This window comes from Clinocottus analis, unplaced genomic scaffold (assembly GCF_023055335.1).
Source record: "Clinocottus analis isolate CAN_PGR_092001 unplaced genomic scaffold, fCliAna1.0.p SCAF_22, whole genome shotgun sequence".
Taxonomy (NCBI): Eukaryota; Metazoa; Chordata; class Actinopteri; order Perciformes; family Cottidae; genus Clinocottus; species Clinocottus analis.
In genome coordinates, this window is record NW_027175954.1 from 2,634,731 (window position 1) to 2,661,459 (window position 26,729).

At 43.9% G+C, this 26,729-nt stretch overlaps 3 protein-coding genes across 3 annotated transcripts in view; 1 reads left to right on the plus strand and 2 right to left on the minus strand.

Moving 5' to 3' along the window:
* Positions 1–1,480: 1,480 nt before the first annotated feature.
* On the plus strand, positions 1,481–3,966 carry npy2r (neuropeptide Y receptor Y2). The gene is made up of 2 exons (XM_068589257.1): positions 1,481–1,598; positions 2,759–3,966. Exons 1-2 carry the CDS (start codon positions 1,593–1,595, stop codon positions 3,896–3,898), a joined length of 1,146 nt encoding a protein of 381 aa, XP_068445358.1. The 5' UTR covers positions 1,481–1,592; the 3' UTR covers positions 3,899–3,966.
* Positions 3,967–9,417: 5,451 nt separating this feature from the next.
* LOC137792984 (PDZ and LIM domain protein 3-like) lies at positions 9,418–20,156 on the minus strand. Its single transcript, XM_068588853.1, has 7 exons — positions 19,654–20,156; positions 14,983–15,134; positions 13,625–13,709; positions 13,319–13,506; positions 11,897–12,024; positions 10,555–10,666; positions 9,418–9,727 (listed from the first exon to the last, which is right to left on the minus strand). Exons 1-7 carry the CDS (start codon positions 19,744–19,746, stop codon positions 9,538–9,540), a joined length of 948 nt encoding a protein of 315 aa, XP_068444954.1. The 5' UTR covers positions 19,747–20,156; the 3' UTR covers positions 9,418–9,537.
* Positions 20,157–21,168: 1,012 nt separating this feature from the next.
* Positions 21,169–26,729, minus strand: part of sorbs2a (sorbin and SH3 domain containing 2a) — a 47,383-nt gene continuing 41,822 nt past the window's right edge. The window contains exons 25-27 of the mRNA XM_068588849.1: positions 24,775–24,812; positions 24,470–24,576; positions 21,169–23,476 (exon numbers count right to left, since the gene is read on the minus strand). Of these exons, the coding sequence (XP_068444950.1) occupies positions 23,415–23,476; positions 24,470–24,576; positions 24,775–24,812 (207 nt within the window). The 3' untranslated portion in view covers positions 21,169–23,414. The remainder of the gene's footprint in view (positions 23,477–24,469; positions 24,577–24,774; positions 24,813–26,729) is intronic.

The following is a 26,729-nucleotide window of genomic DNA, read 5'->3' on the forward strand; positions in this document are numbered from 1 at the left end:
CTGTAACATTTCTGACTCAGAGTTTGTCGTAACTGTACATGTTTAACGTTGGCAGACATTTAAATATAATTGAGGGATGGGTCGATGTCCTTTCAGAGAGTTTAACTTTTGACCCATGTGCTCAAATTGTTGGACAGAAGCAAACCCAGCCATGTCTGCACATATTTAACCCCTCTTCAAGAGTCAAATGTATTCAGGCCTTTACGTAACTTAGCTGCTGGCAATCACAATTATGGAAGCCCATTTCCGCCACAAAAAAAAAAGTCGACAACAAAATCAAATCATAATGATGACAAAAAATAATAATAAAAAAGTTGAAATTATGAGATAAAAACTGAAAATTATGACATAGTAAGGGCGCATGCGCTGCTTGCGCTGTCTTCACATGTCTCTTCAGCCATGCTAACTATGCAAGCTAACTGTGGACGTGTTAGCTAAACAAATACTAGCATTGCTTGTAACGTAGCTGTTGCTGTGTTTCTCAAAGGGGGCGACCGCTACCACAGACTGCACACAGCCCTTAAAACAAGAAGTGCCGTCCAACTAACGCTAATGCAGTGTGTTGTAAAGTAACGCACATGTTGTAACTGTGCACCGAGTTGTCCTCTGTCGTTTTAGACGGGCACTTCACGGTGGAAAGTGTGTTAGCATGACACCGTTCAGATAGAGAATGAAGAACAGCAGTGAGTCTCAAGCATACTGTAGCGCCGCTTGGTCAGGAAAGCTACCAGACGTTATCTTGCTCATTGTGTGGTTTATTCAGGACTGTACACATGCTGCTGTGGGCCACAGGATCTACCACCAACAGTGCATGCACACTTACTATCTCATATGGAATGGACTTCCATACATACTATTCCTCCAAAGAAATTTAGAAAAAAAAAGCATGCATTCATGTAATCATGTTTTGAATTAGTTGAGCATGACACGTGAAACAATTTGTGACTTATACGTTTCTTTCTTCTCCTTTCAATCAGCAGGAAGTTGTCATCAACCCCCAGTTGCTCCTCACGGAAGAATTGCTCTGCGCAGGCAACCCCATTGTATTATTGTTTGCAAACATCTCTCCATTTGGATTAGATTGACTTTTCTTCCCCTGTTGGCGACTAAGAGAAAGTCGAACACAAATGCTCACTTGACATCATGAACGCTGTCCCTCTGTGTTGGCCATTGAAACGCGTCATTGGCCATTCCAGCGCGAGCGGAGGCGCTCAGAGCTAAAGATCCTAAACGACCCATTGTGAGGCAACGGGACATCGTCTCTCGGGGGGAGGATGTTGGACTAGGAAGGACGTGTTTCCCCTCTATTCCCCAACCAGCCTCATCTGTTGCTCTCTCTCACAGCCTCGCGGGGCAGGTACAGTAATGAGCCCCCGACGTTACGCGCTGCAGCGCGCACTGGCACACTGTGCGCGCTTTGCTGCGGCTGAGCGCACGCTGTTCCTCCTTGAAGACGATTCTTAGTGCTTGAGTGGTTCATATTGTTTTAGGGTTTTGTGGACACAACTGGGACGAAAAGAAGGGGATGAAAAGCTGTCACCCAAACTTTACTGCAGGACGAAACAATGAGAGGAATCTGAACATCTCTGCCTATGGAGGTGAGTAAAGAGCGTCTTGATCTGGCATCTGATCTCTGGATCCGGACAAAACAAAACTGTTGTTTCACTTCTGATCCATGTTACGTGTCTTTTAGCTCCTGTTAGTTACTAATTTAAGATGTCCTGTCCAGCAGCAGGTCGTTACTCGTCCTCACTCTTGATACAGGTTCAGATTCAGGTTTATCTTCTCAGATATATAAGGAGGAAATAGCCGTGGTTCATATTCTTGCAGCGGGATATGTCAATATCTTTTAAAAAGGAAAACACTTTAAAACAATATGCATTGTGCTTATTGATATTGCAAGTGGAGGTTGGAGTGACTGACAGTATTGCCAGATATTTTGTTTGAGTTTTATTTCTTTATATCTGTGGATTGGAAATGTGTTCATTACAGCAACAATCCCCTCAGCTGCTTTCAGGGAGTCCTGGCTGTTGTTGTATCGGTGAATCAGCTCTAGGATCAGCATTCTGCAGGCATGACCTGCAGTGTTTTTAGCAAATTGTTTACTTCAAATTCACAAATCAACAATGTGCTTTCCAATATTCCAGGTGTTGCATGTGTATAGATTGAATAGATCACCGTGGATCTCTCAGCACTAAAAACACCTAATATGTCCAATACACCATCTAATGTTAATAGTTTTAAGGACATCTTAAATCATAATTGATATTCCACTGTAATGCGATTTAGATATTTAGAATCTATTGAAATCTTCTTCTTGTCCTGTCCTCTGCATCTTCCTCTATCCATCACCTGCATGTCATACAACACCTCTATAAACCTCCTTTCCTCTGGCCTGGCAGCTCCGTCTTTACCATCCATCTCCTCACATACCTAACAGCTCAGTTTTTCATATGTCCCAACCATCTGTCAACGAGCCCATTTCTCTCATACGCTCATTCCTAGTCCGTTCCATACTCGGGACTGCCACCTTCAACTCTGCCCCCACCGGCTCTGTTGAATCCTCAACATAAATATTGTAAATAGTGTCACTGCTGTCTGAAGGCAGAATACATATATTTTAAATGCAATGCTTTTCAAAATGTTCCAAAAGACAACATTTTCAGATACCCCCTTTTAAAATGGATAATGAAAAAGATTTTTGCCACAATGTTGTATTCAATTAAAAAAAAAAAAAGTGATGTCCATCTTTTCCCAGGGTGACTTCTGGGGACTGTTCGCCATGGACACAGCAGGTCAAGTCAACGCCACTCGAGAGGAAGATCCACAACTTGGACTTCAATCCTCCAACTGCTGCTCAACCGACAACACCGAAAATGGGAGGATCTTTCGGATTCTAGACGACAGCACGAAGCTGGTCGGAGTTCAAGTTATTCTCATCCTCGCTTACAGCACAATCATATTGTTTGGCGTCATCGGAAACTCCTTGGTGATCTATGTCGTCTTCAAGTTTAAGACCCTTCGGACCGTCACCAATTTCTTCATCGTGAACCTGGCTCTGGCGGACTTGCTGGTGAACACGCTGTGTTTGCCTTTCACGCTCGTCTACACTCTGGACGGCGAGTGGAAGTTCGGTCGGGTGTTGTGCTTCACGCTGCCCTGTGCTCAAGGCATGGCGGTGCACGTGTCCACCATCACCTTGATCGTCATCGCCCTGGACCGCCACAGGAGCATCGTCTACCACACGGACACCAAGATGTCCAAAGACATGTGCGGCGTGGTCATCGCCATCACGTGGGCCGTCAGCGCCCTGCTGGCCAGCCCGCTCGCCATCTTCAGGGAGTACAGGACGGTCGACCTCTCGCCGGAAGAGTCCATCCAGGTCTGCATGGAGAAGTGGCCCGGCAGCCGCACGAACGGGAGCATCTACAGTATATCGGCGCTCCTCGTCCAATACGTTCTCCCGCTGGCCATCATCTGCGTCGCCTACATCCGCATCTGGAATAAGCTGAAGAATCACTTGATTTCCAGCGGTCGAAACGACCGTCTGCAGCGCAAGAAGAGGAAGACCACCAAGATGCTGCTGACCATGGTGGTGGTCTTCGCCGTCAGCTGGTTGCCCTTCCACGTCTTCCAGTTGGCCGTCGACATCGACAGCACCGTGTTGTACATGAAGGACTTCAAGCTGCTCTTCACCGCGTTCCACATCGTGGCGATGTGCTCCACGTTCGTCAATCCCATCCTGTACGGGTGGTTGAACGACAACTACAGGGCGGCCTTTTTTTCCGTGTGCAAGTGTTACCAGCCGTTGACTTCCAAGTCGAGACGCTCCAGAGACAGAGAGTCACAGAAGAAAGTGAACATCTTTTACACAGATTGCGAATCAACAAATGTCTGAGTTTGCACTCGAAGAAGGTTCAATGGGAATCCATTGTGGAAATGTTTCTGTTGCTTTTTCTATGTGGATATTTTGAGGTATAGTGGAAATATTACAAAGAAATGGTTGAAAGAAGCCATTTCAAACATTTAAAATAAGGGCAGTGACCTCAGGGTGACAGAAAAAAGGTCACAGTGACCCTCATCCCAATCAACGCTTGTCAACTCATAAGTAATTATGATTGAACTATGGGTATTCCCAGTCTGCTTGCTTCTTTATATTTGTTTTAATGTATCAAATCAATTAAAGCTTAAATTCAAGCACAGCTGATTCAACTTCTGGATCTCCGTTAATCACATGACCCCCTCACCTGTTTTGTTTCAGGTTGATTATATTCCTCATATTGTCCAGCCACCATCCAGATGATACAAATATCAATACACCTCTCTGAGAAGCCTCCAGTTATTACTTTTCTTGTCCTTGGCTTAACCTCTCAGGCTGCTGAATCGATATTTTTACCTAAAAAAAAAATCTGGATCTACTGCATATATATATATATATATATATATATATATATATATATATATATATATATATATATATATATATATTACCTGGCTATTTGTAGTTCAGATGCAAATAAAGTATTATGAATCAATTAATATCACATCTCTAAATGAAATTAAAGATGATGATTTTGAGTAATATAAGCATTTGCATTTCTTTGTTGAAAAGAATGTTTTTCATTTTAATTGCGTCTCCTCCACTCTTGAAGACCACGTCCTTGAGACTACCTTCATCAAAAAGGTAAAATATATATTTTAAAAAAAAACACAAAAACAAAGAAAGTATAAAAGAGTAAACCCCACCTGTCTGCACATGGCATCATATGCAAGCTTGTCTCACACCACTTCAGACATAAACAAGTAAAAAACATAAGAAATCAGTATTACCTTTTTTATACGGTTTAAAAAAAACAAAAAAAAATCATAACTTGGAACAGGAGGATATATTTGTAAATATTAATAAACAGGCCTAATCAATGCTGAAACTATTGCCAAATGAAATATTTTGTAAGATACGCAGCTGTAAAAGGATTCGAGATCGGGAGCATTGCCTCAGCTGCAAAAGAGCTGACAGCTAATCGTGTTTACCTGAGCGCGGACGCGACAATGCAAGAGCGGCGGCCATGAGCCGGCCCGGCTACGTCGACAAAGAAGTAGCTCGGATAAAAAACACACACACACAACACACACACGCACACAAAGAGAGTGACTTAATTCTCTGCTCAGGTAGACGTTACTCCACTACATCAATATGGCGCTAACAGTGGTGTGCTGCTACATTAATGCTCTGAGTCACAACTTTACCAATCAGGAGTTAAGTGCATTCATCAAAAGACGAGTCAAGGACTTAACTTCATTCATCAAGCGAAAGCGCACCAGGGTCCACATGCTGTACAACCTTGTAAGGAGAACAAAAAGCAAAACGCTTTGACTCGTGTGTTAGACATATCCCGTTGTATCTCTCTGTGTGAATGCCAACTGTGTTCTGTTGTAATTTATTCTGCATGCAAAACTGTGAGTTCATGGCACATGTGAGATGGAGAAAGTGTCGTGTGAAGTACATTTAACTTTGTTCCAACCTGGAGGTTTTGAAGCCGTCTTTGCGTTACGGGGTCTGAGCTGCGGTCGCAGAGGGATGCAGATGTTTGTATTATGGGCTGAGCAGGAAATTCAAATATCCTTATTAGACAAATGAGGAGTTCCTCCCCCTCCCCGACCGGTCTTTGTTTGCTGCGAGCTGCATAAGAGCCCTTCCTATTGTGCAGGTCTTCACTGATTTACTTTAGTGCATACGTGAGGTGGTGAGGGGCTGATGCATTACCTTCGTATGTCCATGTTTAGTCGGCTATTGAAGTTGCATTCAGCAATAAATCTATATTCTTTTCTTCACCAGTCTGACGTTATTGAGCTGCTGGACTCTCAGGAAGAGGATACTTGATAATCATTTTAAATGAACAAGAGCTTTGAAACTAATTTGATTCATGTTTTGTTTGCTTACATTAGAGAAAGAGCTTACGTCACTCCTCGTGTCTCTTTCCATCCGCATGCATTCACATTTGATTAATGGCATTCAGTCAGTGACCAGCATATTGATTTGGTCAATGTATTGTAGTTCATATTGGGAAATAATTCAAATTGTAGAGGATAAGGACAGAAGATGATAAGTCGTGGGGTCACTTATTGATGTGGTTAGTGGCTCCTGGCTTCTTTAGGGATTATCTGTCGTATTAATGACTTTTGAAAGTGTGTGTGTGTGCTCGTCATATATGAACATCATATCGGCTGTTATACTGACACATCTAGCAGACACGGAGCAACGTTACCATTGAATGAGAGTCATTCTTCTTCTTTGGAACCTGAATAATGTGAAAGCATTTATTCATCGGTGTTGTAGCTGTAGTTTGGTCCAGCATGTAGTGTGCAGTGGGTTTATTTGCACTTTCTTCATGGAAACAGCCATATGAGGTCGATAGTTCAAGCATGCTGAGAGGTAACGACATGTTTGAACCGAGGAACAAAAAAAACAACATCTTGTGTGTGTTTGTTACTGTGAGCGACACCTTTCACTTGATTTGATGTGCATATGAAACATGACTTAATGTAGCTTCAAAAAGAGAGACAGTCCCCCCCAAATAAAAAATAAAAAAACATGTTTTCCTCTCAATTTATTTATCAAATCAAGACTGCGTATGTTGTGATAAGTGTTGAAGTGATGAGCTGTAGAGGTTTTTTGCCTTTTTAATGTATAAATCAAATTCCTAAAAATAAAATAAAACTCTCTGTACACCAGAAGTGGACGTAGCCGATCTTGTTTCTTGATATTGACCATTTCCAACTTGGCTTTTTTAGCAACCAAAACTACACCTGAATCAGACATTTTTGACCGCAAAAGGTTACAATTAACATTTATGAACCAAAAAAACACACTGAAAACTTGTTAACGCCCAGACCGATGAACGGTGACGTAATGAACCTGTCAATCACAAGGTAGCAACTCCCTAAAAACATTCCCCGCTTTATGGTCCAGTTTACTCTAAAACGTGTAACTGCACCGTTAGCTCAGTGAGCTAGCAGTACGTTATCGAGAAACTTATAACATGATCCACGAGCTCCCTGCTGTGAGGTGATCAAGAGGAAAAATATATATTTCAAACTGTCCTTTTAAATCAATTCATGATTAAAATAATCATTATTTGAGTGAATTCGGCACCACATACGGTTCAATATCCGTTCCTAACGTGAGGCTCAAAGAGGTAAAAATGATACTGTAGCTCCCCCCGCTGTGTCAAAAGGGTCTTACCACGGCAGCAGGACTCACTTCTCTCAGTGTGCAGTACTAAACCATTAATGTGTAGGCTCATTGATGCTGTTGAGCCGCAATAGAAGTATTAAACAGTGTACTTGGATGCATTTGCATCCCACGGTGCAGTACTGTCACTGGAGAGTTTGAGGGGTTTATTTATTCATATATCTTTTTTTGAATTACTGCACCATAGCATCAAATGAAAATATTCATTTTTTTGGGGGTGGATAATTTACCTCAGTTTCAATGCAATCTAGCTCTTTAGTTTTGAAAAGCACAACACAAATGAGTATTGATGGACGCTGTGAGTGTGCTTTATCCCCAGCGGACTCTGTTGTGTAACCGTCTGGAGCAGAAACAGGAGTCGAAATCTCTTAATCTAATCAATCACATCTTTATCCCCGCTGTCCTTTTCATCTGCACTTAATTAAAATGAAATATCTAGCCGGCAACTCATTAAAAAAGGGAACAGCGCTGCAATAGTTGTTTGAGTTGTATAATGGATGCTGAAGCAATCCAAAGAGGACCCTTCATACTAAGTGTTGTCGTCTCTACAGGATCAATACTGGTGTGACAAAGAGGTGGATAACATCAGCTCATATTCACGATGTATTTTTCGTGTTGCCAGCAAGTTCCCTCCTGACATTACGTCACTTCATCAAAGTTTCTGTGCGTCCGGGTCGACCAGTCCGCTCAGTGGTCAGGTCCATCACTGTGTGGCTGCTGGCCAGCGATGATGCATTTTCCCCCTCCGAAAGAACAGATGATGAAGACCAGGCTGCAAGAGACTTACCACAAACACCAGATGTAACCAGATGTGATCCATCTCACTGGAAGCATGTTGTAATTTGGAGATGACGTTAAATTAAAAACTAATCCGGGGCTGGATTGTGTTAAAAGCAGAAGAGACATGTATTGGTTATAGATTCTGCGGCGGACAAATCCCCCCCCCCCCGTGTGTCAGGTTGAACCGCAACATGTGTGTGTTGTGCCTAGGCGGCACTGATTGACTTGAATTTATAGCAGATCGGGACAAAGCCTGCGAAAGCAAAATCGGTGCTCTCACAGAAGAAAAGGCCTCTTTGATAATAAGGACATGTGTACAAAGGGCTTTCAAAGAAAATAGGCCAATAAACTAAATTAAATACAGCCTGCAGGGTTGTGCACAAATCAAGAACTGCCCTGATGCAGGTGGAAAGATTTTATTTTTCCTCAAGATTTACTCAGACGAGGGTTCACAACACTCAAAAGGAGGTCTGCATTACATTGAGAGAGGATCACAATGTCGTGGATGAGCAGCTTCCCGCCACTAAAGCGCTGAAAGAAAGGGCGTTGTGACTCTGATTGGCCAGGAGGAGAAGTGCACCAAGCTGTTTTCAATGTGTAATTAGGAGCCTGCCCGCACACCCTGCACAGGTGATCTGAATTACCCTCTGATTACCTCAGTGGAACTGAAGTTCAGCTAAAATGAATTGGGGGAAAAAAAGGAAAACACAAAAGATTGAGAGACAGTGAACAGGCTTTTTGTTGTTTTTTTGGAATAAAAAAAAAAAATACAAAATATATATTTGCTTATTCTCTCCCAATAAAGGTTTGAAAGTTTTTTTTACACTGGTCGGAGCAGCATCAGCTTCAACTCCAATCACTTCCAAAAAGCTTCTTTTTTTTTTTAGCACAGGTGGTATTAATAACATTAAAGACGGCTCCTTTCTATTCAAAGTCGGATCAGAGTACGTACCCGTGAGAAGACGCTTCTCAAACTACAAATTGAAGCGTTTATTTAGGCTTCAAGTCCATTTTTGTCCCCCACAAAATGCTCGTAAACCTGAGGTTGATGTCCAATAAAAAGGCGATGCAGACAGCTGTGTGTGTTGATCCCCACAGGTGGTGCGTTTCATCTTCAGACTTCACATACAGAGGTCATCTACGAGTCAGTATGAGCAAAGCCCTTTATTGCAAAGACAACGAATTATGAGAAACTGGCAAGTCTCAGTGTGTTTTGCAGCCACTGCCGCTGGGCTCTCTAAACAACCAACTGTGAAACATTCCTCCACAGAGAAAACACTCTGCTGCAAAGATCAGAGAGGAAAGTGTGTTCTTATCGATATATATATATATATATATATATATATATATATATATATATATATATATATATATATATATATATATATATTACTGCACACAGACGACATCAGATAAACAAGCGCGGACAAACGCACACAGCAGATGTAGGACACAGAGGCGTCTGTTGCTCTGTGTGTGTGTCTGTGTGAGTGTTTGTTGTGAATCTATGCAGAAGGGAAAGTCGTGATGAGGTCGTGTCCCTCCGGTGGTCTCATGCGAGCGCGAGCGTGAGTCTCACAGTACAGCTGCCCCTCCACGAAGAAGTAGCCCTTCTGTTTGAGGTTGACGTCGCAGTCGGAGCACACAAAGCAACCGGGGTGACGGTATTTGTCTCGCGCTTTGACCACCGTCCCGCTGCAGCGTGGAAGACAAAAGAGGGAGATGTCAAAAGAAAATGGCGTATGTGTGCAGTGTAGTAGTAATGGTAAAACCAGTACAGTACACGATGGTATAAATACACCCTTTCTATACTAGACACTGACAAGGAGGACCTGAAAGCGACACTGAGACTGCACAAACAATTTCAACACACATCATAATAATATAAGCTATATATGAATGGTACGAGTTGTGTAATAAACTCACTAAGTTACTCATGCTATGAAGCATCTATAACTGGTGTTTTAACAGGAATACTTGAGTACACAGTAACACATTCATATATCATAATGATATCTAATGACAATGTGTTACAAAGTGATATCACTATTAAAATACATGTACGAACTATTCACAAGCTGATGACAGGTAATTGTGTATGTTACATTCATATTTTTTATTGGTTTGCCACTTGGAAAAAGCCTTGGCGAGGAAATGACAAGCTTTTATTTGAACTTTAAAAGGCACATCATACCAACAGAAAAGTGGTTTATTATTATAAATATTGCTTCTTTAAGGTTGAGGTTAGTGTTGTCAATGAACAAAATGATTCCTATGTCTGTTAAACACCGTAGATATGTGTAACGTGTGTTATAACAGTTACATTATGCACAACAGCCCTGCAGTACAAAGTATATCATGAAGCTTAATGTGCAGCCTGCGTGTGTTCAGACAAAAGGGATGTTTCGTGGCGTTGCTCTGGACCGTGGCGCTCCTACACGTCCCTTTGCTTTTGTTAGTGTCCATAAATGGAATGTGCATCTCAGATGATTACGTTTTTTTCTCTCCTATAGTTTACTCACACAATCCCATTCCCACACTTGTCGCAGACGGGCAGCTTCTGCAGGTTTCCTGTGGGCGGAGTCGGTTTGCTCGTCGGGGCTTTCACCGCCCTGGTCACAATGGGACGAGTGCCTGCCCACACGGGAGAGAGACCACACATCAGAACAACCCCCCCCGTGCTCACGAACAAACAAAGCACTCCAGAGAATTGAGGCAAGGACACTTAAAGCCTCTTGAAGTCCTAATGAATGCTTCCTTATCAGGTATGAGCATACTTCATAACTTCAATCCTATCAGGATGCAGTTTTCCAACCCAATTAGCGGAGGAAACACATGGAGGAGTGCTTTTTGTAACGAAGCATTGTGTAGCTCCAACACTACACTACTTGAACATGGGTAAAACATGAGGGCTCGCCTTAATTATATATTGTGTAGCACTCTGTGTATGTTATGAATCATATAGGGTCAACGTGTTGCATAAGTGATTCAAACAATGGTGTTAACCTCCATCTTTGTTCCCTGTGGACGAAAAAAATAGAATCTATATAACTGTGTTTGCCACAGTTAAAAGGTCATCAAATGAGCAACGTGGTTCAGTGAATGCAACTGTGTGTAGGAGTTACAGCGGGTTGTTCGTGTGGCTCCTCTTGTCCACATGTGGAAGTGTCTGTGGGCAAAACAACAAACGCCCAAAATGATCCTGATGTGCGTAAAAACTGTAAATAGCTTTTTGAAAAAAGTAAGCTGTGTGAAATCTGTTTTTTTTTTTCTTCTGCTGCACCTTATGAAATGTCTCAGACTCAATTGATGAGCTCCAGCCCTCATTGCTTTAATATGAAATGTAGTATAATTAAACTAAATCCTTCCACACGACCACAATGACACTCCTAAAAACTTCAAAAAGAGCTGCGGCTCATGAAGAGAAAATTGCATTCAATACCCTGAAAACTTTGCTTCACATTTGAAGTATTTTGTTTGACATTAAAAACTCATCAATGCATAAGTAAGCAAGTAAAAAATCTCTTCAGGTATTGTTTATCAAGTTTATATGACTGCATCTCTTTTCATCAATCTGAGCCCTCGCCCATTCAAACCGAAGAGATCAGAGGAAAAGATGAACACAAAACTCTCATGTGAAAGAACAACAGCAGGTCTAACTTGTGTGTGTTCATGCAGAACCCCAGAGCTCATAATAAAAAGCTCATTTAGAAAATAAGTTCCTGCGGCCTTTAACTTTTAAACATCTGTGAGGCATTGTGTTTGTCTGTCAGTAAGAATGAAACTTTGCGTCTGTAATCATTTCGACCTGTGAGATGTTTTTGTGTTGGGGAAGTGACAGTCCGAGAGAAACGAGGAGCTCACCGTCGCTGTCGATGAAGTCCTGCAGCGCTCGGAACGAGCCGGACTGCCGAGGCTCTTGGGGCTCCTCCTGGTCTCTCTGCAACATCTGGTACACGTCAGAGTCCTCGATGCTGACCAGAGTCCTGGGGCTGAGCAACACACACACACACACACACACACACACACACACACACACACACACACACACACACACACACAAACACACACACACACACTTTCTATAAGATCAGCATATACGTTTGTGGCACCGCTGTCTTTCTTTTTTTTGGGCGGAGGGGAGGGGCATTTTTCAGCCGATCTGAGGCTTTTTTTCTTTATTTTATAATAATTTCTTAAGCTTAAGAACATTTTCTCTGATTAACATTTTCAGAAACATTCAGAAATCCTCAAACTTTGAGGTACATGTACTGCATAACAATGTTGAGTTATTGTTGTTTGTTGTCATAACATATTATATCTTGTTAATAATGCGGAGGCTTCAAATAAGCCCAGTAGGGTTTCTGCCTCTTCCTGCACTGTGGCGTTATTTATCTTTATTAGGTTTGTGTATTTTTTTTCCTGTGCAAAATAAAATAAAACAAAACAAACTAATAAAAAATACGAATAAAGCTGTCAGACAAAAAGTGGAGTGAAAGGTTTTCACTGAGACTAGAAGTGTAACGTTGCATAAAATGGAAGCACAAGCATACCAATAAATATACTAGTTGTACTACCGCAGCGCTGCTATCTAGCAACCTTGACATACGATACGACAGTGACGAATGCAGCGTCTTTTCCCCAGACCACTGAGTCGGTTTTATGAAGAGGGATTCATGCTCGGGGGGCAGAGATGATGCATTGCCATCTTAACTGCAGCGATCAGGTGAGAAGAACCAGCTGGAGATTACAGAGCTACAACACGCTGAGTCAGCCTTAAAAGGAGAAAGAACGGTCCGGATGCTGAATGTGGGACGAGTGAGACAAATCACGAGTTGAGGAATAGAAGGAGGAAGTCGCAGTTTAGCAACACGCTCGTTTTCAGACGTATTGCAATACTTTCTTTCCTTCGTTGTTCTATTAAATAATGATCATCTCTTACGCTGCTCATAAATGCATCACAGTGAACTCAGAGTGCTGCAGAATGAGTCGGCGTTGTTTTGGCCGACGTGACTTATCTTTGATTAAAATATGAAATATGTCTTGTTCTGAATTCATGGTCAAGCCGGGGCAGATTACTTCCTGTGGTAATATGTTGTCCGTGTGACACGCTGTACATCAGGTACGAGGGGAAGGCTGAAGGTCACTTCTGTGGAAAAAATAGTCTCTTTTTTTTTTTTTAATCAATATCTCACAAATATGTCAAAAATATCATCCTGATTCTCCTTATTTAAGATATGGATGCAAGGCCTTGAAGGAGGCTGCAGGTAGAGAGAGAACCATCACCTGTCTGGCTTGGGTAGAACCAGGCCTCGGATCTGGCCCTCCATGGCGTCCTGGATGTTGCCAGAGGAGTAGAGGCCTATCGGCGTGTTGTAGGCGCTGCTGACCACCTGATGCGTGTCGTCGATGTTCGCCGCCGCCACAAACGGCTGAGCTTTCCGGTTGTGAGCCGCGCCGATGGGTTTGAATTCCTGCGAGGAGGAGAAGACGAAGCAAGGTCTTCATGGAGACAGCGGCGGGATAAGGACGTGAAGCGAAACTGTGCTCTTTTGACAAACGTGAGGTTGTTTGTCAAACACGCTCGCAAACCTGCTGTTCTGCCTCTAGGTTCATCCTGTATGGGTGAGTTTTACCCTCCTCCACCACACGCGGGGACCACAGTCTTGATTCATTCCTGGAAAGTATGAAAACAGATTCTGGTCAGAAGGTCACCACAACTTGATTAATAGCTGTTGAATTATCCTGTTTTTGAGTCTGTGTTTATAAATTGTGTCTAATCCCAACCTATAAATTAACTTAATTTAGGTTTAAACATCTGCTCTTTTCCTGTCACACTATAGGAAACTATTTTAACTTTGTCAAGTGGGGTTTGAGTGTAAATGAAGAGTTAAAATTCACCTGATTTTTAAAAAAAAAAGACACATTTGAAGGGTTTGTGAGATGATTGACAGGCATTTAGGACGTTCATTACTGGACAATGTTGACTCATCAGGCCTCCAACATGAACACTCACACAAGGGAAGGTGAAGACTTACATGGTAAGACAAAACTTTGTTTTAAAAGAGCTCTAATTAACCCACACAGGCTCCGCCCTCTACTGGACGCGCTGCGTAACACTCTCCTCCAATCAGAAGCGTCCGTTCACCGACTGAAAGTTTGCATCAGCGTAATCGGACCAATCAGGAGGAAACATCCCTGCTCGACATCCTCTATCTCTTGGATAAACCAGCGATGTGGCTGCTTTTCTTTATAAATGGAGTCGTCGCTCCAAGATCTTTGCCAGCGCCCCCCCGCCGCCATGTCTTCACACGTGCATTCACACGGTCAGCTGCGCTTGGAGCGAGGAGGAGCTCGAGATCCTGCTGAGTCACAGCTTGACAGTGAAGATGGCGGCACTATGTCATCCGGTAGATGAGCCTCCCCACCGACATCGCTCCACCGGGACTTCCCTCTGGTGACGACCGCCGCGACCGCGTCGGTCCGGATCCGTGTCGTCGGGTCGATTTTTATGCCGCAGCCGTGCGTGCGTTCATCGGGCTCCACCCACTGGACCCATAGAGTCCAGTAGAGAGCCTGTGTGAGTACGAAGGTTACGATGTTGTAACTCTAGTTCTAAAAGAAGAGGCAGAGCCCTGGACCCAGGGAAATCTCATGATTTGGGTTAAAATAAACCGTTTCTGGCCGTAAGCCCAGAAGGCTAACTTCTCCCATCTGCAGCGGACACAAGCTCCTGATTGGAGGAGAGAACTACCCGCATAGTCCAGTCGGGGCCTCGGCCTGTGCTCATAGAAACTGGGGTTACACTTTCGTAACCTTTGTTAAAAGCCAAAAAGGTTGGGAACCAGTGCCGCACAGTCCCAGCGTGTATTATTGGGATTTAGCAGGTGTCGCCTCTACTGTGCCCGCCACCGGTTTGTTTGTGTGCAATGCTTTTTGTTGCTTTTAACCTTTCGACGGTAAGACTGAGCTGGTAGGTGGACTCTTTGATCTTGTTCTGGGCTTCGCAGTGCAGCAAGTCGCTGGCTGCGACTCCATCGATGGCCAGGACCACGTCACCGGCACACAGGTTGGCCACGGCGGCCTTGCTGCCGGGGGTGATCTGGAAGTCGGGAGAAGGAGAAACATATTCAACAGAAATACAGACACTCTGTTTTGATTTCTTTGCTAATTAATCCCCCAAGCGGTTCCTTTTTACGTTACTAAATATTAGTTTAGGGCCTTGGAAAAAAGATCCATGAAGATTTGAGTCAATTTTTAGAGTTTGAAAAATATCCTTTGCTCAAATTCAACTGGCATCTCGAATTGATGAGGGTCGTGAGAAGTTTGGGATCTAAAAACAGAGTCATGTAAACTTCCGATTAGCACGAAATTAGTCTGTTTATACTCGTTTTGTTTTTCCTATTAAAGTCATTTTGGTCATGTTAGTTCATCTTGTGTTAGGCTCTATTTGATCTTCCATGAGTCCATTTTTAATAGGTTCATGTCTTCCTATTTAAATAATATAAAGGCTTCTGGCTTGCTGGTTTACTCCAAATTGTTAAGTTCTTCTTCCATCATCTTTTTCAATGTATGTAGGCTTCCACACTACAGGTATGTAGATGAATGTCCTCAGAGTTACTGACATCAGACTGAATCTAAAGCAAAGTCGTCTAGTTTGTAGACAGAAACCAAAAAAAACTAAACTCCCATTCCAACGGTCCTGTGTCTACAACAGGTGGGCAGCATGATGAGAAGCTGTGGTCTGTTCTCCATCACTGGCACTTCATCTCTTTAAGCATACCTCAAGTGCTCTCATCACGAGAGTCTCGCTGCCAAATACAAAACACAGACTCCACTAAGAAGCCCGGCTACTCAGTAGAAACGCATAACAGAAAAGATTCAGGCCATTCATGACCTAAATCCACCTTTTTTAAAAAAAAAATTTCCCCCACCACATGTACTCTGCCAAGCACTAGCTGCTGTGTGAGGTGCAGATTGAGCCGGTTGGTATGCGTCCATGTAAACCGCTCGTCCCTTGTCAGGGCGATAAAGTAAACAGCCGCTGCTTCCCACTAAGTGACAGCATCCAGATGGAATAAGTATTGCTGCTGGCCAGGAAGTGACCGAGATGAACAAGAACTCCCAGAGAGCCAGCGGGGTCACCGAAAAATACCGTAGGAGGCAACTTCAAACCCCGACTGAACATTCCCGCACTCGCACTGGCCTTGACCTATGCGCAGCCATATTGCGTTACGGGACAGAGCTCGATGTTGCATTGAAACTTGAATGAGGTCATCCGCCTATAAATAACTGTGGATGAAAGTGCTGAGGGGATGCCTCATGCTGCCAAAGAGGGAGCAGTGATTTACAGTGGAGCGTTTGTTGGAGGGGCTGCTGTCTGACTGTATGTTTTACTGCTCCGAGTGTCTGTTATCTGGTTCTGTGCACAACAACTATGCTTTTTATTGGATTCTTCAGTTTACACGCAGCTCAGATCAGTCAAACATTCGTCCGTTTTCTTTTTCTTCCTTTGTCTCCGCTGCTTCCGCTACCTTTCCCCCCGCTCTCCCCTCCTTTTTCTTTCCTCCCATCTTTCCTTCCTCAGCTGAAGAAGAAAAACTCAGCGTCGTTACTTGAGATGTGAGCATGAATGAAGTGAGGGCTTCAAAACGGAAAGAGGGAATCCACTTTCAGGAATAATCTTTCCAATAAGAAGTCATCTGGCCGGTCACAAGGTTTGCTGTCGTGAAGCGTACAGTGTTCAAGCGGCGTTCATCATGATTTCAACAGTGTGTCAAATGACTGTGCGTAAAGTAAAAGGGGATCACGGTTCGTGACAAACTAATTAACAACTCCTGTCACTTGATTCTGCAGACGTGTGAGGTAGCCGGTGAGCAGGAAGCTGCTCAAGAGACAGATTTCTCCCCTCAGGAGTTGGCGGAGACCAAAACAAAGCTAAAAGGAGATCGGACTGACATTTTAAATGAATCATGACGTTCCTCCGTGTGGGCTGGATGTGTTCAGGCGACGACTTTTCTAATATTGTGTCTAGAGATTGTAGCGCTGCCCCCAAGTGGCGAAAAAAACCCTGATAATAATTATTTAAAAAAACACGTTGGAGTTAATACAAATTCAAAGTCAAACAGATTAGAAACTAGATGCAGCAGAGGTGAAAGGACGGTCTGGCTCCATACGTTGTTCTTTTCCCCTCTCGACGAATGACACTGTGGCTTGATTGTATTTCTTTCAACCAATCAGAGTTGTTTTGGTGAAGCGCAGAAAGCAGCGGCAGTGCCCGTGCAAAATAGATAGCGGAGGAGATGAGCGTGTGAAATATGGAGCCCACTGCGTGCTTCATATCCACAGTCTGCTATTGGTGAGTCATATGCTTCCATTAGTACAGCTAAATTGCAAAATCCCATCCTGCCTGGTAACTGACTGAGTCAATCAAGGACCATGTTTTTGACGCAGGCCTAACGCCGTTTGTTACACACAGGGTCTTGTGTGATTTATCGTCACGTCAATATAGTTTTCTGAACTGTTGCTTTTGTCATAAGTACTTTCACACAAACGCAAATCCTGCGTGGCAAAAAAAAAAGTCATGTTTCGTAACTTTTGCACCACAAATAAAAGGCATCAACCAACCACTGTGTGCGGAACGGACACAAATAAAAAAAAATGGCTGATACAGCTATACAATAATTTCCCTCAGGGTGTTCTGGATCAATAGGATCCTCTGTGAGACGTCATCTGCCGGCATGAATCTATTCAAACTTTAAGTTGTAAAGTTATGCGACTGTAGCAAATTTGCATTGCTGCCAATATGAAAAGTTTTGATGCAAATTATTCACAGGAGAGGACTTTGTGTTTATTTGCCACACCTCTGGTGTGCAAAGACATTTTATTCTTACCGATGTATAGCCTCGAGCTAAAATAACTCCGATGACATCACCGGGGTTATTTTCTCCAACAGAAGACAGTCCACTGTTCCCACAGGCTCAGGACAGGAAGATGAAATAAACTGATCTGGATGTGTAAATTTGGCTCCGAGCCTCTTTCAGGCCGCTGAGGGAAGAGATGATTATCGCTCCTGTTTACTTTCCTCCACCAGCTGGGAACACCGGCCGGTCACACAGAGAAGGACGTTCCTGACCAAAAATGGCAGTGAAGGAAGACGTTTGTGTTTTAAATGAAGCCCGATAGTTCAGCGACTGTATCGGTGAGATGTTTCGTCAGGTATAGCAGAGCTTTTTCACTGTTTTTTCTTTTTTTTGGGTCTGAATCTCTCCCGCCCTTAAAAGTACATTTTAAGACACGGCTTCTTGTGTTACTGCTCGCGTATCGTTTACCCTCCCGGATTCCTCGTCCATCCGTCTCGTCACACGTCCACTCGCGCAACAGCTGTGGGGTTATTGGACGGAGCCAGTGGTTTGGAGACCTAAGTATGCTTTCAGTCACTAGTTCCTGAGGTCTTCTCCTAAATATAGACGGACAAAAGCCCGACAGAGCGGGATTACTGGGCCTCCTCTCATCTGAGCCTGTGTGACCTCCGACTGCTCATGAACACACCGCTGTTCATATTCAGCGTGTTTGCTGGCTTTATAAACGGACTTTGTACTTTTTCTCGAATAATTCAGCTATCTTTTTTTTTTGTGCTAAGCTAGGCTAACCGTGGTGTTGAAGGTCTCACGTAACTCTGGCCAAGGAGAGGCGCATCAATGTGTCGAGCGACTCCTTTAAATGGGATACGTTTTTGTTTTATCAGTTACTATCTGTTTTTTTTTTTCTTGCAAGTGTGGTTTAAACAGGAAAAACCAAATTACACTCAGGAAATCATCCTTTTATCAACAGATGAAGCTAAATTCCATCTGAATCTGCAGCATCCGTCCACTGTGAGAGATCGCTCGACCATCCAAAGGGTCGGCAACTCGGTTCCTCAGAGTTTTCTCGAGTGAGTCCCGTTTAGGTTTTTACGCGTGTCGTCCGTCATCGAGGCCGCAATAAGGACTCGCCGCGTGGTGACCTCACGCCGACTTTTTACAAGCGTTTGAACAGCTGCACTGTGGTGATGCACATGTGGCACTGTGCTCATCTTCTCCAGGAAAGACACATTCATTTTTCCACGCGTTGACTCGGCTGCGAACGAGTGAAGGATTAAAACAAAAAAACGATGTTTAAGGAACTTTCTAGTCCTCACCAGTTGACTAGCACACTGCGCTCCTTTATACTCTGGTCTGAAATCCACTCAATGACACATTTGAGCGAGTGTGTGTATATGTGTGTGTGTGTGTGTGTGCACATGTCAGAGTACAGTGTAAGCTGCTATTTGTATCTAAGCCTCTTGCATTCACTGTGGCACAGGTGCAAGCCCCATACCGGCCCGGACAGACTCTTTCTAGATCAACGAACCCTCCTGGAAACGCAACGTCGAGGCTCACGGTTACACGGGCTCCTCCGGACCGGATCACAGACTGGACTAAAAGTACGATGCCATTTTAGACACCTGGCTTCTGACAGTAGAAACATTGTCAAGGCCTTGATAGGCAAATGATCAACCGGCAGTAAAAGGATGCCGAAAAGCTTTTTCTTATCAAGTTGTGACGCGGATCGTTCACAGAGACCTTCTATCACTCACTCACCCTGGAGATGGTCAGGGGCTGGTTGAAGTCCTTTCCTCCGGCCAGGCGGAACCCCCAGGGGGCCGGACCGTTCAGCACGACTTTGAGTGGCATGACCCTTTAAATGTCCCCACCCCTCCCCTCTCTGCCGCTGTTGGAGAGCAACAGCACCGACAGTAAACTGCACGCTGCGGGGAAGCGAGTTGAAGAGCAAAGGGATATCAAAGGGATGGAGATTTTGACCCGTGTGGGTGGGAGCAGGGGGAGGAGAATGGACAGACCCCACCCCCACGAGCGAGGTAATTGGTCAGATTTTGGGAACCGGCTCCCAGACTCCTTCCACCAGCACTCGCATGCCAGTCTTCTTATTTCTCTTCAACACTTTTTTTTTAAAAATTATTATTTCCTCTTTTCTCCGTTTCTAGTTCTCTCCCAGAATATACTCCAGCATATCAGCTGGTGAATGAGCCGCTACCCAGGCTTCAGTCGCCCTAAACAAATCCAGTGTTGGCTCACGGTGTGCGAGGACCTACATGGGCACTCGTAGACGGAGTGAGGATGTAAACCAGCTCACAGTCTGGCTGGCCTCCTCTCTCTCTCGCTCTCTCTCTCGCTCTCTCTCTCTTTCTGGTTGACGGGTCTTGCTGCTCCTGTCCTTATTTGGTGTGGAGGCGCAGCTCCACTCGGAGGCCCTGGACGTCCCACAGGCACATTCCAGCCACTATTGATCTGGACGGGACCCAGGACTCTCACCCCCCCCCCCCCCCCCCCCCCCCCCGAGCTCGCCAACAATCCAGTTTCAACACATCGTCTCTCTCTCGTCATCTGCGATAGGCTTCCGCTCATCGCTTTGCCATGAAGTAACTGAATCAAAGTGCCAGTTAAGAGTCACAGCACACAATCCACCACCTGCGTAAAGAGTCAGTTTGACTTTTTGGACTGATTCTCTCTGTGACTAATTCACACCTGCAACAAAAGCATATTTAGAAGTACACTTTCTGACATCTATTGATCCTATTAAATATCGTCAACGCCTGATGTGGATTGTTTCTCTCTGCTATGGACATACAGATCAGGGAGTCCTCTCCTGTTTTTAATGCACAGCTGAAAATAGTCCCCAACAAATACATGATTTACTCTTGTTTGAGTAATGTTGCTGTAAACAGTGCGGGGCAAAGACGTTGAGAACATGACTGATCCTTCAAGCGGATCGGTTTCATGGTGGGCACGAAGCCACAAGACAGACGGTCCAATAAACTGTTGGTTTTTTTGGTACTTTGGACCACTGGTGGTCGGCAATAACATGGTTTTAGATTTTAAAAGATAACCTGCTTTTCTCTTTTTGCACACCACTGCCACCAACAGGCCAACTGTGTGAAACACCGTAGTGCTTAAAATAAAAAGAATTGGAAGAAAAGGGGTCGACATCTCTGGATCGTACTTTTTAAACCACACAAATTTGATTTTTTCTTGTTTTCCGTCATCCACCATTGAAGTCGTCTTCCTGTTAAGCTGACTGGACGAAATCATTAGAAATATTTCATCTACCAGCTGGATTTTATTAGCAATACAGCCCCATAAAATCATCCAACAAATGCTAAGATATTGTAGAAATACTTAGGTCCAAGAGTGTGCATCGAATTTGATATTAACACCAATAACATATAAGATTAACATTTTCATTACATGTATAAACATAGCAGGAGTCAAATCTTCAATCCAAATCTGTTCTTCATGTTGTATCAAAGGCGGACCAGAGGGTCAACACTGTAGTGTGTGGTCATTCTGTGCACACCGTCCTGATGCTTTCTACGCTATGTATGCATGAATTAAAGTTTTTTGCATCACAAAAGAGGTTTACATATACATGGCTAGTAAATTAGTGAGTTGGATATAAGGCAGCAATCACCAACTCTACTCACTATCTACATTAACTTCAGTTTAAATATGTCACTGGCTTTTAAAACAACGCAGATCTGGAGGAAGAAGGAAAGAAAGAAAAAAGAAAGAAATGGCCGACACGCCCGGCTACAATAATAACTTTGAAAAAAGTGGAAATTAGCACCACTGATGAAGAATGCGAAGAAAGAAGGAGAGGAAACCAAATATGATGGTGGGTGAGAAAAAAGCTGACTTTATAAAGCAAGTGGATGTTGGCCATTTTACAGCTCTCATACAAAAGGCTTACAAAAACACCACACGCGCACACACACACACACACACACACACACACACACACACACACACACACACACACAGTGTCCTCACACCAACTGAAATAGTGGATGACGGGGTGACGTGAAGGACGGTGAATGATAAAACAAGATATATCTTAAGGTGCTTTAACAATTGTTTTGATGTCCATGTGAAACACATAACATGAGAAAATAAAAACACATCATATTCACCGAGCGTGACAAGCTACAAAGGGGCCGACAATAAAACAGTATATGACATGAACGCGGTGACGGCCGGTTTTACAAGACACCACCGGAGGGTTTGATGAAACGTCTTCCCGTCCTGCGTCTGACTTAAATAGCTCGGCATAAAACATCATGACACCTTTGCGCCATTGCAGCCCCATGAACAGTTATCTGATCGCCTTATCTGAACAACGATAGTAAAATAAAACGCCTTCACACGTGCGACGTTAGAAAAGCGTCGCGTTGTTTCCGACCGTTCTGAAAAAAGAAAAAAAACGTCTCGTAACGACCGACACTTGTCCTCTAATAAATATAATACCTAAAAAGGTCGGTCACCTCCTCGCACATCGAACTTCATCCCGAAGTGTTGGTCGTGTGTCCACAGTCAAAAACATCTGGTGTGTCAAATCAGAAGTGAAATTTGAGATCAAAACAAACACTAACTTGTGTTAAAAGTTTCGTTAAAGTGCATCAATCCTAGTGAGACGATGAAGAACCAACTGGTCGAAAATATGTTTCCTAATCTTATTCTTTAAAAACTATTACATCAGGTCTAAACAGCGAATGCAAGAATCAATGATACTTTTCACACTTCTTTCATTTGCAATATTTGAAATGATTGCGCGATAGTGATTAATGATCGTCTTTCATATCCCCCAAAGTCAACCGGTCAATACATTAGGCGACACATTACACATTGAGACATGCACAGTCTTTTCCACTTGTACGTGTGGGACTCGACATCCTTTGACCTGAAACATCGGCTGCATGGCTGAATCCCTTCAACACAGTCGGTATGCAACAGAATACTGCTTCTCCAACTCCCTCTTCACTCGACGTCTTTGGGGATATTTGTAATCGAACACTGAAATGAAATGTAACAAGTGTTTTAAAAGTTTGAGACAAACTGGAGACGAAGAAAACAAAAATAGAAAGGAGGTGATGGTGGCGACCGTACTGCCCTTTAAAAGAGAAAGAAAAGCGTCACAGCGGCGCCCCGTTTTCTATCGTTTGACTGATCGCAAAGTGTCCTCCGATATGCTTCCGTCACAGTCAAAGGCTAAAGGTCGCTGACTGGAGCACGAAGTTTGGGTTCTCCGTGATAGAAAAATAAAGGATTAAAAAAAAGATAAGAAAAGAAAAGATTAAAAAAAACAAAAACAAAAAAAACATAATTTTTTGAAAAGAAGTCTTCCATTAAACATGGCTAGTTAGAGCTAAAGGTTGTGTCTGTGTGAAGCCGAAGAGCAACGCAAACACGCGAGTGTGCGACAGGCCTCCGGGGAGGTGGCGTCCTGCGGGTGCTGTGCTGAGGGGCAAAGAAAGGGGCGGAGCCAGGGGCGTGGTCTGGAATCATCATTATAGCGGCTTCACGTAGTTTCCGGGGAAGGTTCCAAACAGCTTGCTCCGTCGAGAGGTCCCTTCAGGAACAGAGGGCAAAACAATGAGATCGTCAGTGCTTGAAACTTGGCAGCGGCTGTCAGTGATATTATCACAGCTCACTGCGGCTTGGAGAGCCGCCAAACCCCGGAGATCAAACCCAGTCACATGAGAGCATCTTAGGAGGGCAAAGTTTTCCCCAAAAGAATGTTTCAGATTAACAAAACAGATTCTCAGGGCTATCAGACCTGCTAAGCTGTGAAGGATGACGGCGAAGTCCGTGACCTTGTGGTGGGACCACAGCGCCACCTAGTGGTCTTTGCTGCTTTTAACATTTGCACAGTCCCTCCGGACCACAAACCAGGCACACACGGTAATAGCTTCTATTGGACCGACTGTTTCTTAGTGTACATTTGATGTCCAGCTGTTCGGTGAGACATATTATACCATAACTGCATGGGTCAGGGCAGTGGTTCTCAAACTGTGGGGTACGACCCTCTAGTGGGACACTGAGGCATTACAGGTAGGGTGCAGGTGGGGGAGGGAGGGAGATGCAGACTCTTAAAAAAAAAAGGTTTTTGTTAAGAATCTTTTATTAATCCCACAGTGGGGGGATTATTATTTTTTTTACCCATCATCCTTAGTAATTAAGGAGCTTTGTGCTGTTGTGAAGCAGTAGGGCTTCAGTGTCTTGCTCAAGGACACTTCAACATGAAACTATGGGGAGAAAACAGGGACATATTTTTTACCAAACATGAGTTATTTTTTGCACATGTATAACTTTATTTGCATTGTTTTAAAAAAAAGTTTTTGTCAGATGGAGCAATCTGGTTTACTTGAAAGCGATTTCATTATTTTTTTAATCTATGAGTTAAAAAAGCACAGATGGAGGAGTCTAAAAAAGTTGGATCATTTTGTTCCCATGTTGTTGGGGCGGTGGGGCCCGAACATTTTGCTTCCTCCAAAGTGAGGCGTGACAGAAAAAGTTTAAGAGCCACTGGGTCAGGGTTAAGGTTGTCGTTCTCTCCTCTTACCGACAAACCAGCCATCGTCACACTTCTCCATCACGTCTACAACGTCGCCCTCCTTCAGCTCCAGCTCGTCCTCGTTGCGAGGCATGTAGTTGTACACGGCCTGGTACCTGTGTAGAGGAATTAATCATATTTATAAGAAATAATGGTTCTGTTGTGTGTACTGTGATCACCTTTTTTTTCCTGTTTGTGTTTAAACATTATACCAATAAAGAAAAAGCAAAAACTTATACTTGGCATTGTTTAAAAAGTATTTCCACACATACTCAGTATAGCACAATATTTAAATACATAAGAGAGATACTTACGGGTCTCCTCCACCATGGAGAACATCCTGGACCAATCGCTGTGAGAAAGACAGAAACAGACAAAGTCAAAATCGTACATTTGAAAGGCTTTTGCATCGGGTGTGAAGATGTTAAACGCAGAGACTTGTCTCAGGTTGCCGCTCATAAGGAATAAGTTGTAATTTCCCACCAAGAGGTGTGACAAAATTCTTTGAAACAGACACACCAAGCACTCACAGCAGACACACAACAATTGATCTTTTCTTGAAAAAGGAAAACGACACTGAATTTGAAAAAACAGCACACTGTAGTTTGTACGTGTCGTGATCAGTGACGGATGATGCGGTTATTTTCTAAGACGTCCTTCCTGCACGGGGACAAGAGTACAGTCAGAGCACGGTTGAATGAAGACATGCCCCTCCTACCCTTCGACCTTTAATGTGGGACAGGTAGGACCTCCGGGACAAGATGGGGCTACGGGGAGGTTTACCACCAACAACTGCGTCCTGCTCAACAGGCAGAAAGACCAGAAGCAACACACCGGTAATCTTCAACAGTAAACGAGTCAGCGGCTTCCACGACACGGGCTGAATGCACGAGCACGAAGGCTAAATGGCATGCTGCAGAACATCACCCATCGACATGCAAACGCCAAGGAGCAGCCTCCCAAACACACACACCACAGCCAACAACACGAGGGTTGTCTGCCGGCGAGGGTTCCCACCACGGAGGTGGAAAGAGGTCTGGTTACAGCGTTGGGGGCTCGGCCGAGTCGCTCAGTGGCACATGAAGCCCCCACACCCACAAACAGAACCGACTCAAGAGTATAACACCAACTGAATCCTCCGCACTGCTTCTGCATGAGCGGTCCCGGACAGGACGAGGGTTTTCGAGCCAATGAATGGACAAAGAATAATTATGGATTTGGTGAGTGTGCATTTTAAAACTTTCAAGACCTAGTGATTTAAATGAGAGCTTTTTAAGTGTTCGTCCTGCGAAGTTGATTTACTTAATGTACTCGCTGAGGTACAGACGTCTCTTTCCCGCTGCATGATTTAAGTCCTTTTGGGCCCCACGGTGTCACATGACGGACCCATAAATTGCTCTTCTACAGTTTAACTTAGGCTGTAACGCTTAAGGCAAGTTAGATTCAAGACTTTTGAAGTGAACCAAGTCCACTCGAAATTAACTTTAGGTTTCAACTTTGCGTTAAAAAAAAAAAAAGCACCATTCCTAGCAAACATTGCCTGGTATCGGTTTCAGCCACCATTTGTGTTAATCTGTTGGTTAATCAATTAGTTCATCTAAAGGCCACAAATAGTCGAACACAACAAAAAAAAAACACAACCAGGTAAATTGTGATGTGCATTTTTCACTTACAGCCAGACAATTTACAAGGATATGAAACAGAGAAAATGCAACACATTATCAGAGCATTTTCCTGAATAAATAACAAACGGTTAATGGATTAGAGGACTAATCACTTCAACCATAGCTTCATCTTCAGCAAGGCCAAGACATACATCGTTAGAGAGAGAGGCATCATCAGATGAGCACTTCTCATGGTCATCGGCACCACGAACAAGATCTAAAATCAACGCCATCATCTCAACATTCCAGCGTTACCTTCACCTTGGGGGACCTACATCCTGGAGGAGGAACAGTGGGGGGAGAGCGCGGAGAGGCGAGGGGAGGAGAGGCGGGCTTAGGGGGAGTCAGGGCGGGAAAGGGAATAGGCGACCCTGAGTCGGGGCCGGAGGTGACCAGATGAGACGGGTGAGTGACAGAGAGCGGTGACGGGACTTTTGGAGTGAGAGGGTGAGAGGAGTGGAGGGGAGGTGGTGAGACAGGCGGCGAGGGTGATGTCATGAGGTAAGGAAGGGATGGGGGACGAGGGGAGAGAGGGGGAGTGGGAGGGATGGCGCTATGATGCTGATGCTGTGACCGCGAGAAAGAAGATAAAGAACGAGTAAAGG